At 39.0% G+C, this 12,412-nt stretch overlaps 1 protein-coding gene across 1 annotated transcript in view; it reads right to left on the bottom strand.

The window, feature by feature from the left end:
- The window catches only part of jmjd1cb (jumonji domain containing 1Cb), a gene marked incomplete in the record, with an annotated part of 181,357 nt that overhangs the window by 117,773 nt on the left and 51,172 nt on the right, over positions 1–12,412 (bottom strand). The window contains 1 exon segment of the mRNA XM_036142383.1: positions 551–739. Coding sequence (XP_035998276.1) covers positions 551–739 — 189 coding nt within the window.

Here is a 12,412-nt window from a genome sequence, read left to right as displayed (position 1 = left end):
ATTAAACTGCAGTTGTTTTCATGCTACAGTTCTATAACAGGGCAGGAAAGACGAGTCCATCTTTCCACCACTCCGGTCATTTACACGTAAAGCACTCCACTCTTGTAAGTTATTACACACGTGAAGACAGAATGGGAAAACCAGCATATGAGCGTAGCAGTCAGAGAGAGACTGGTTCTGTGACTTCCTCTGTTGTCAGCTCACAGCTGTAACAGGGTGCTTCACTTCAAACGCAGAAAGGTCAAAGCTTCAAAGTGGGAGGTGAAAGGGGCCTAAAGATCTTTCTTCGTTAACTTAACCACATCTATCAAAGAACTGGAAGACCATCCAACAAAGTCATCAGGGAGAAATAAAGAAACCTTAAGACATATATCAGAACCTCAGAAAAGTTTGCTAACCAACAATGAGACTTAAAACATCTCAAAAATTCTTAAAACAAGAAAACTAAATGGACATAACCAAGCAGGGAGCAAATTTGAACCTCACCAAGTTAGTCACAAGACTGATAATGTTATTGTCTCCAGCCCATAAAAAGAATCTAAATTCTTACCAGTGCTGGCCACTGTATGTGTTTGGCCTTGGTTCCCTGCAGTAGGCCTCCAGTTCCTGCTCCTCCAGCTGCTCCCTCCTTTCTCTTTGCCCAGACCAGCTGGCGCTCCAGGAGAAACAGCTGGAAATCCTCGTAGACCTTCACCCACTCTCTCTTCTCCCACTCCTGGTCATCAAATTCCACATACACCTGGACAGAGGACAGAACAACAGCTACTGTAACAGCATTCTATTACAAGATAATGCCACGTTGAGTATTATGTGATCCAAGCGATGGGGGTGGCATTGATAAACCAACCACCCTTGGCTCTCTGTATTAAATTAAGAGGCAACAAGAGCTTAAGATAAAAGAAGGTTGAAAGGAGTTCTGACAGATGAAACCACTTAGAATTAGATTTAATAACATAAAAAACACACATTCAACATACACGGCTGTGGAAAAGTATTTGCCCCTTAAAAGGTCTGTTCTGTTTTTGCCTTTTTGTTTTACATAAATGTTTGAGAATTTTCATAACAGACCAAACTAACCTGAGCAAAAAGCAGTTTATAGTGGGGATCTCATTTATAGAGAAAAAAAATATCCAAGCCAACCTGGCTCTGTGTGAAAACATTATTGCTCTCTAAACCTAACAAGTGTTTCTTCCAGCCTGTATATGCCAACTGCTATTCCCAAACCAAGGTTATTTATTGAGATTATAAGAAAAGTGAAAAGCCATTAATGGAAGACGAGAAAAAATGAGGAGGGGACATGATGACAAAGCAACGGTACAGTGTTAAAGGCTCAGTGAAAGGGACCACTTGGTTATTACATTTTTTTTAAACATGCATTGGTTACTCTATGCATTGGGTCCAGTCGTGTGAAACAAAGTACTTGAAACACAATGAAAATAAATACAACCTAAAACAAGGGTTGGTAGTTAAAGCTTATGTTAATTTACTGAAGAGCTAAAATCACAATAAATAAAATCCAACTTGACGTTTTTTAACATGAATTACAAACGTATCATTAAAAATGCTGTTTGATAGAGTCAACATTCACTAGCAGCAGTGGGAGACCTTTCCATGCCCTCCTTCAGATAATCCATTACTGCTGGAGTGCACAGATGTGCACATGCATCAGCCCTCCTTCTCTCTTCTCCTGCTTTCATCCTCTTTCTCCTTCACTCCCTCCCCCACCCTTCTCTTTGCAGGCAGAGAGTAAGACAGACCGGAAAAGGGATCAACGAGTGCATCTCTCCTTAATCAGCCTCGTGCCCTCCTCCCCTCCCACAATGCCCCACTGCAGTCAACTGAGTGATCACTCCCAGGAAGCAGGCACTGAGGGGAAGCAGGCTCGCTCTTTGTTTACCACTGCTGCAGTCTATCCACATATTGCTCATCAAAATCCTTCATTTCTGCGTAACGTTACGCTTCCAAAATGTATCAGACTGTCAGTCATCTGCACTGCAGTTCCTTCTCCCTTCGGGAAACACTTCCCTTCATTTTAATGGAATGATTAAAAGTCCTTCCAGGACACTGGCCCCTCATTCATCTCAGACAACAGTAGACCAAGAATGGACAGAAATGCTTCCTTTCATTCCTTCAGACAACAAATGTTTCCCTCAGTCTATGAGTGTCACACCATCCATTTCCGTTGAAGTAATTATTTGTAGCATCTGGTTTTCATTTGCTGTAAACAATGGCTCATTCACTCCACTTTATCATTTAGCTGTTTAACTAGGGGCTAATGTTTTATACAGATTCACTGGTTTTACCTAGCAGGTATATTTCATTTACTGTTGGGAAAAAACAGCGCCCCATCTAAAATCTTTTGGCAAAGTTACAGAAACATAAACCATGAGCTGGCATGAGATTCTGAGGGTAGGATGAAAAATAAAAGTAATAATTATTCCTACTGCTGCTAAAATAGCTTGATTATTAAAAGGTAGAATAAAGATACCTAGAATATCTGACCAAAGTTAGTACAACCCTCACATTTTTGTTAATATTTTATTCCATCTTTTCATGGGACGACACTGAAGATATAAAACTGATACAATGTAGTCAGAGTTCAGCTTGGACACCGGTGTACATTTTCTTTCCCCTCAAAATAACTCAAACAGCCATTAACGTATAAACCACTGGCAATAAAAGTGAGTACACCCCTGGAGGGAGCAGGTAATGAGACCAGACCAGTAACCGCTCGTTTTCCAGGAGAGGAATTCTGTTCTCTGAGCAGAATTCCTGTCCTGGAATTATTATTATTCAGACGTGCATGAATCAAGCAAAATACCACTTTTGGCAAGATTCTGATTATGAGTTAAAAGCTCTGAAAATTTTTATTGTGAACGATATAGATCCGTTAACCTTTTGGCGTGGATCTGTATAGAGCGTCTCAAATTACCACGGGAATTTTAGAAATTTTTGCTCATGGCACCCGACCAAGATTAGTCACGCGATATATGCAGACACCCAACAATAAACAAATTTAATTCATTTAAGAATACCGCTTTATTAAATTATGATAGCCATGGCACAAAAATAAGCTAGAGTTTGCAAACATACTAATGGTTCCACAGGTTCGTCGATCAAGAATAATTTACACTTACATGGGCCGATTGAAATAAAAACGCATCATGTAAACAAGCCAATGGGAAAATTATGATTGGATTAAGTGCAATCGAAATGAAATTGTACTCCGAATGAGGCCGAATTTTGTGTATGTAAACATAGCCCTCTCTTTTTTAGCTTCTATGGGAATATTTGTTTTTACATTTTGCAAATTTAGTTTTAGCTGAATATGCCATTTTATTGATTAATTTCACAGTAATTCTGATAAGTTCTTTCTCTTCTGCTTTACAACTTAACTTTAAATTAGCCTTTTTGTCTTCTGTTTACATGTTTTTGCCACTGTCACGCCAGAATTTGGCCATTGTGGGACAATAAAGGTATTTCTATTCTGTTCTATTCAATCCTTCCTCTCATCCATCCCTATAGACTGTGTTGTTTGTGAAACTCAAAGAGGAGAAGGTGATCTTCCTGGTAAATCTGTTGTCATTTTAATGCGAGACTATTGTCCAAATATCACAATGTCACTTCAGGGGGAAAAAAAAGATCAAACACCCCTTATATCCAGACATGTGAGGAAATCAAACGTACACTGGCTTATCAGATAGGGATAATACACATGAGAACTGGGGAAGATCTGTGGCTCAGTCTGTTACTATAGTAACTGGGACCTGCAATGAGTGCAAGCTGTGGATCCACACACTGCTCTAACACTCCTTTTTACCCATTTGACACTAATGAGCTGTAGCCAAAGCTGGGTGTGTTACTGTTTTGTTGGCCTACTGGTAGAACCAACGGAACCCACCCGTCTAGATAGATTAAGACAAATATCTTTTCTGCCCCATTACAATTCCCATCCAAAATAAAATGAGGAGGAAGAAAAAAAACTGGAAGAAAATTAGACCTATTCCAAGTCTAAAGCGAAGATTATTTGTTTTACTGTTCACGATTAGCAAGAATGGGGGCTAAAAACGACTCCCAACATATCCATAGTGTGATTTAGCCAAATGTCTAGCCAGTCTTTTATGCAGGACTTGAGTGAGCATATTCAGGTGAGGATCAACCTCAAGTTGTGTCAATGTAGAGTGAAGGGAAAAGAACCTAGTGAATCATTTACATGGCTTCAGGAAGAGCCTTAAAAAGGTATATAGTCACGTAGTATGCTTACAAAAAAGACCAAACAACTTTTGATCATGATAAAATAAGGTTATAGACACCAAGCCTACATCTTGATAGTGTTTGCTGAAAAATAATTTGCCCTCGGCCATGATTACCAAATATAAACAGACGTGGTGACATCTAGCGACAGTGTCACAGAACTATCATAATGGCGGTTTGCATAATTTATAAATCAATCGTAAATAATGCCGGACCGAGCCTGACCCTCTGCAATGCCTTACAGTAAAACAGCAGCTCATATCAGAACATTTACTCACATTAATCAACTCTACAATCACATCTGACCCTCGGCAGGTTTAGCGTCCGCTTCAGTGAACATCAGCGTTCATACTGTATTCCCAGAGACCTTCCACTACTACTATTCCACTCTTTTCCCTCTTGGAATCATATTTTTTGCGCATTCTTTTCCACTGGACTTGGACCTTTGTTCGGCTATTAGCTTGGAGGTGCTAATAGCCGTTAGCCACTTCCTGCGCATGTGCAGTATGTACCTTAGTCAACATTGTAAATTGAACAAAAACAATACATAAAACACCTACATAACTAATACGCCAGCAGGACGTGATAATCTTTCATAAAAATTTTGTATGCAACCAGACTGAGCTACTGACGGATAAATAAAAAAAAACTGTCAAATAACATGGCTATGCACCTTTCAGCCGCAGTTCCACTGGCTCATAATGGCCGCGCACAGCATGGCTCCGCCCACTTTTGAGTGTTTCAGGAGCAGTTTTTATCAGGGCCACCCTGTGTATTTGCAGCCCTGCTGAAGAGTAAGGCCAATGTGTGCGGGCTCGAGAGATGTTTTGAGTGAACGCCCCTCTTTTCAGTGATTGGTCGCAGGGTGATGAGAAATTAGATGGTTTTCTCCGACAAAGTCCAGAAAAACTGAAGCGCGACATATTAATATTAAGGATCACTGTGAACAGAGTGGATCAAATCGAAATATAATTTTATTATTGTAAAATAATGAGCCACACTTGAAGGGGGGGGGGGGGGGGGGGAAAAAAAAAAAGAAAAAGAACATTTCAGCTTTCCCAGACATATTGTATCAGATCCGTAGATATACTAAGGCTTTCTCTCATTCCACACTGAAAGCTGTCCATCCATCCACCTCATGCAGTACAAGGCAGCAGATGTATGCCTTTGCCTGCTGCTGGTCTGTCTTTCTGTATAAAGACTCAGAGCACCGGGGGGAGCTTCGCAGAGTTGCCCCCTGAAAGCAGCTGGAGCTCGATCAAGCCGCACACTCCCTCTGCTGAATGGAGCAGCTGCTAGTAAGCACACAATCAAACGATAAAAAAATAATATCAGAGAGGAACTGTGCCTTAAGTCAGAGAATAGAAAGAATTTCACTGCAGTTAAAATCATTTTTATTAACGTGTCCTCGCCTCACCATGACTGAAACAATAGATATAATATAAAGGTGTAAATATTAACTCTTTCACTGAAAATAGCATGAAGAAGGAGCGGTTTGCCCAGGGAACTTGCAGCAACACTCTCCAACACACAGTTTCAAACCAGACAGAGTTCAGACAGGATCTGCTGTATTTTTAGATGTGCGATCCAGATATTATCCTGGTGGATTAATCTGTAAAAATATAAGACAATCTTGCATGTACAGGTATAGAAACATTATTTAATTATTTTTTTTTTATTTATAATGATGTATGATAATTTACCATTTCTCACAGATTTCTTTAAAGCATCAACTGGGGGTGGAGGGCTAAAGCGATGCCCAGGAGGCACGTCCCTCTTCCAGGCCTTTTTAGGCCAGTCGAATCACTATAGCGGGCAAAAGTAATTCATGGGGGGTGGGGGTGGGGGGTGGGGGTCAAATAGGTTGGAAGAAAGTGGGCAGGCCAGTGGAACCGTGCCTTACGTTCTTCATGTTCGTACACCATGACATTTTAATACAGAAATCACAGTTTTTCCTGTAGGACTTCTATGAAAAGTATTCTAGTAGACTATTGTGAAAAGTTAAGTATAATCAGCTAATTAACTGCAAACACCTGCAAAGCTTTTCCTGAGCCTCTGACTGTTTCAGGCTAATAGAATAGGAATACCTTTATTTTCCCACAATAATGAAATTCTGGCTTGACAGTGGCAAAAACATGTAAACAGGCTAACTGGCTCAGAATGCAGTCATAATGGTGAAATGACCTCCTCTATTTGTAAAATGTACGGTGTTGTACTGTTTACTAGCCGATGCTAGTAACTTTATACTGCCCCTTGAAGGGTGTTTCTCATACTGCAGTTATGTATATAGTTGAGATCATTTGTTATGTCAAACCAGCAAAAACTGTTAATGTGAGCAGTTGGATTGTTTTTAAATATATTTTATATTAAGTTATTCTGGAAAGAGCCATAGGTCAGGAAAAGAAGAGAGAAGAAGGAGGAATTAATAATAATTTTGTGAGAAAATAACAAATTACAGCAATGCAAATAGGTTGGATTTCTGATGCTAGTTCAGCAAAGTTGTGAAGTGTGAGCAGTTGAACTTTTTAAGAATTTTATTTCAATAAAGTCGTTACTATGAAGAAAGATGCAGCAGAGAAGCCTGACAACAGGGCAGGTATAGAGCATGGAAACAAAAGATACCCACAGATACAGCTTTGATGACCACTTGAGAAGAAAGGGACAGTCATAAATGTATTGATCTGAGGAAAGACTACAGCAATGTTAAGACCCAAAGTTTACTTTTCAAAGTTTTTACTTTGACAAGTAGTAGAATTTCTTCTTGGATAGTTTTCCATGCTTGGAAATACTTTCCTTCTTTAACCCCTGTGTTATTAAGAGAAAAGAGACGAAGCAGAGGAGATCAAACCGGGAATAGGGCTAAGTCAATGTGTGAAGACAAGAGAGAGCCACCTAAGATAACAACTAGGAAGGGACCAAGTGACAAGAAATTAAAATGTTGGGCAATGTAAGACCTGTAGTCAGACTCAGAAGAAATATCCCCACCCAAATTGCATGAATCCACCCACTACAAAGTGTGTAACAGGCAATCCCCTCTGTTATGAGACGTATCCTGCCTGTAATAATGAACTCACTTTTCCCAACACCAATGTGGAGGTATCGTTTGGCATGGCCATGGCCTGACCCAGTGACTTTAAAAATGTCTGCAATACCAAAACCTTTGGCTTACACTACTCACAAATGTTTTCAGGGATAAACTATTTGCAGGGAATGCTGAAAATGTCACGCATTCATCTGGTTTGGTTCACTTTCACACTGTCCTAAGGACCTAAAATGAGTCTGGCAATCAGAAGGTTGTGGGTTCGATTCCAGCTTCCCCTTGCCACATGTCGATGTGCCCCTGGGCAAGGCACTTAACCCCAAATTGCCTACCGAGCTGCGTCTCGGTGTATGAATGTGTGTACATTAGTGAGAGCTATTGGGTGAATGTGGCTATAGTGTACAGCGCTTTGTGTGGTCAGCATGACTGGAAAAGCGCTATATAAGTTCAGTCCATTTACCATCAGATTTATGCAGACCAGTTTGTAATTATTGGTCTAACGTACTTGATTTTTCGTAAAGAGCTGCATGATACAAGCAGAGGGAGAGCGGTATCCTGCATGTTACTCTATACTGTGGGTTAATTTCCTTTCTTAGGTTTGCTGGATAGTCCTTTTGCATTCCCCACTGTTTTCATGTAGACTTCAAATCAGCTTCCACTCTTACCCATACTAAATTTGAAATAAAACTACTTTCATCTGGCCTCAGAGGGATGGAGACCTGCAGCTTCACTAATACATCCTCAGATTGTGTCAATGTACTTTCGCACAGATTTTTAATGTCATTTAATAAGATGGCTCAATGCCATTTACTATTTCTTTTATTTTGTTTGTTTTTTTGTTTTTAACAGAACCACGCTGTACCCAGCTGGATTCCCAGTTCTGGAAACAGTTTGGTACCAGAAAAGTCTTTAAGAAGTCACAAGTGCAATCATGCAAACATCTGTAGACTCTTATGTAGAAAACAGCTAATTGTCTGGAGGTAAACTGGCAGCTTTAATAATGAAGAGAGTTGAGCCAACACAGAGTTCTGTAAGACTATGTATTACTATGCTAATTATTTTTATATCATCAAAGTCTGTCCACATAATTAAACTAAAATTGTCTGTAAAAAACTTGGGGATTAATGAAAGTGAATCTGAAACATGTTACACACTCAGACCACAGGGGCACTCATTGTCTTCCCTGCAGGCATCTAAGTCACAGGGAAAGCTGTTCTGGTGAGAATTCCACACAACCTGTCTAATTAGACTAGCTTTAACTTTTGGCCAAGGACGACCCAGTTTACATAAACTGTAACACAGCTGAATGTCTAATTTAGCAGAAACATCAGCTTTTAGTGATAACCAAACTTACATTTGGTCACAAGTAGGTCTTTCACAACGTATTTGCGTTCAGGCATAACCGCACATACCTACAGCTGTTCCCCTGTGATCAGATCAGCTATGGTGAGGTATAAACGGGGCCTAAAAGCTAAAGCAGATCAAAAGAGATGAGGTCTGTCTGGAGGCTGTGAATGCTGAAGGTAAAGAGACACTACAGATATTATAGATAATACTGTAGTAGCCTTCGATAACACAGGTTTCCAACTTAAAGCTGACATCATCATCTCCACACACTTCTGAGGTCTCAAGTCCTGGACATCTAGGCTATGAATGGAATTGATAGTTTGAAACGCATTTATCATTTTGAGCCGTTATTAGTAAGCAACATTTTGAAAAAATACCCCAAAAATTATATATTAAGATAAAAGTCAGGCTGATAATCGTCACAATATAAGAAATTGTAGATTTATGACTTAATCATAACAACATTGATACAGTTTGTAGCTCTAATATTAATAGGCTTGGTGTCTATAACTGTTTAAACGTGGTTTTAGTGGTGCAGTGGAGTATAATCTGCCCATCACCATCAGATGAGGAGCTGATTTCTGGCTGGCTGAACCTAGGTCCCTTGGAGCCAATGAGCATGAAGCATCAGACCAGCCAACCAGTGGGGAGAGAACAGCCAAATCTGCCTCTTAAATACTGCAGCAGGAAAAAATGGAGCTTTACAGCATACAGAGTAGGGAAAAACAGAGGGTGTGAGTATTACTGCTAATAGTCCTATGCAACATCATGATAGACAAATACAACAATGCTAATCATATCATGTTGCTACTATTATTCGATGTGTTTTTGAGTGCAGCTGTTCCTTATTTTTAAAATGCAAATCCAACAAACCCTCCAGACTGCATGTTTGAATTCTTAGCAGGTTTCAAGAGCTTCACAGCACTCGTCATAGTCTGAGGCTCAGCGTTGCTTTTTTTTTTTTTTTTACATTTTTCCTTGTTACAACCCAGCATACAGAAAACTTTGAACCTGGGGCACTGTGCTTTGGTGCAGTTAAAAAATGAAATAAATTAAAGTCTGATTATGTTTTGTTGCATTTATATGCCAACCATTATATTATGTCCAGCGTTTATTGAAAGTGTATCCTTTAATGCAAATAAAATATGTCACCTTCTCCATAGATTGTATCTCGTCCACAATTTCTTGCCATTAATCAACCTGGGTGGGTCCTTCTTAAGCCAAGCCCATGTGATAGTTATTTTACTTGCATTCTATAGAATTTTAAAAAGCCAAATGTCTTCTTTTTGAATCACCTCACCAATTAATAGTCCCAACAAGAATATTTTGTTATCCCTAGGGATGATATAGCCCAATATTCTCTTAATAGCAGGACAGAAAGTGTCCCACAATGGTGTTAACTTTGGATAATAATAATAATAATAATAATAATAATAATAATAATAATAATAGTAATAATAATAATAATAATAATAATTCATTTTGTTTCAAAGCGCCTTTCAAGGAACACATGGTCACCATACAAAGAGAATTAAAACACAATCAAGACAGAAAAAAGCAATATCAAAACAAGTAATAAAAGTAGACAGTGAAATAAAAATAATAAAGAACGAAAAATGGATGTTATTTTGGATATGCATTTTGGAACAGGTGCGTCTTAAGTAGAATGTCGTCAGAGTAGACTTCTAAACATTGAACTAGCAGATTTATCCAAAATAGTTAGTTGATCTTAAATTTAGAGGATAGTTGTACAAGACAGGGTACGGCAAGCATCTTATGTACTATATGGAAATATTTACAATTATGTGCGCCAATTTTATGCTGGTTTAAAAATAAATCTTGCTTTAAAATTCTAAATTAAATATGCTTTTTATATGACTGTGCAAATTCTCAGTTATCCAGGTCATCACATTTGCATCTGACTTAAAATGTGCCTAAGAGGATGGGCCACCATGTGCTTTAAAAACAGCAGCGCTCCAACTGCAGCTTGCACAAGTGCAAGCAGCCAGAATCGACAAAGACTCCTGGATAGAAAGAACTGAGCAAAAGTCCAGTTGCCTATAATTTAAGCATGTTTGCTGATGTGTTCGGTAAGTTTTGTCAGGTGTCACAACCACCTTCAATGGCTAACACAAGGATCCTCCAATCTTCATTGAAGCTCCTTTTACAACTGATGGACGAGATGTGCTAGGCGGTGTCTCATTCCGCCTACTTCCGTCAGTGCACTGCTGATGTGCACTGACCACTTACTGCCGTAGTGCCCACTTTCGACCGTTAGTAGTGTTCCAAAAGGAACATTTATGTTAAAACACTTACCGGAAATGACGGGATGATGTGACGAACACAACACACGTGACCACGAATTTTTCAAACCGCCAAAAAATTTTGCCGCCGTTTTTTTTTTTTTTTTTTTTATTTATTAAAACAACAATCGTTTACATTCACAGCATGTTGAAATTACATCGCCTCCGACGTCAACGCAGGATCATCCAAATATTGGCTGAACATGAGGTATGTTTGTGTATTTTACAAACACCTATCGAGTACAATGCCTCGTATTACCACCATTACTTACATTTATATGATTGCGGTGTCGCAGCTCCGGCTGTCTCAGCAGAATTGTCCGCCATTATTTTGAAAATGGGAACATCTTCCCGACGTCCTTAGCCCCTCCCTTTCCGCTTTGTAGTCAAGATGGCGTCCGTTTAGTGCGAGTAGGGTCCATCGTTACACACCGCATTTTGTGACTGTTTTTAGGGGGTCATCCGGGTACTTTCAGTGCACTGACTTTTTGTGTTATCTACACTACCTACTTAAAACTAAGTGTTCGAAGTGTAGAAGTAGGCAGAATGAGACACAGCCCTAGAGTGCACATATTAGCTCTCTCCACCATCGCACCAGTATGGAGATAATAATAATAATAATAATAATAATAATAATAATAATAATAATAATAATAATAATAATAATAATAATAATCCCTTCCAAAGAAATTTGTTCTCTGCATTTAACTCATCCCTTTGGGGAGCAGCAGACAAAAGTAAACAATACAATTGCATCTAAATAAATGGACCATCTGTGACTGAGATGAACTACCTAAACCAAAGGCTCTGGAAAAGTTATTTGAAAACCCCAGACAGATTGTATGGAGTGGTCCAACATGCAGTGTTACTGTGCCAGAAATGGCACAGTAACACTGCATGTTTGTAAAGTGCCTTGAGATAATGTGTTGTGAATTGGCGCTATATAAATAAAACTGAATTGAACCTTTAGGTTGGCACTACAGAGGACTGTTTAGAAAAACAAGCTGCCACAGAGACACTTTATTCTCCCAGGCTGTCAAAATAATGAACCCTGACAACAGTCAGACGACCTAGATCAATAACATACTAATTCATGGCAATATGAATTTCAACCATGTCTGCCATTTTTGTAGAAAACTAAATTTATACATATTTACAAGAACAACATTTCTACTTTCCTTTTTGTATGTTTCTAATTAATTAAATGAGAACAAGGATGTAACAAAGATAAATCCCTTGTTTGTATGCACCAACCTTGGGATTGATGCCAATTCTGAGATTTTCCAGTAAAACCATAAAGACCATCTCCAATATTTTTTAATATCAACAGGTAGTGTTCATAAACCCTGTTCCAAACGGTGAGTTTAACTGTCATGTAAGAAACTGCTGGTACTGATCAGAGTTCCCCTGGTCAGGAATATGAACCTTTTTTTTTTTTACACTTGCTTTTTACATCAACATCAATACT

This window comes from Fundulus heteroclitus, chromosome 10 (assembly GCF_011125445.2).
Source record: "Fundulus heteroclitus isolate FHET01 chromosome 10, MU-UCD_Fhet_4.1, whole genome shotgun sequence".
Lineage (NCBI taxonomy): Eukaryota > Metazoa > Chordata > Actinopteri > Cyprinodontiformes > Fundulidae > Fundulus > Fundulus heteroclitus.
This window is presented reverse-complemented; position numbering and strand designations above follow the sequence as displayed.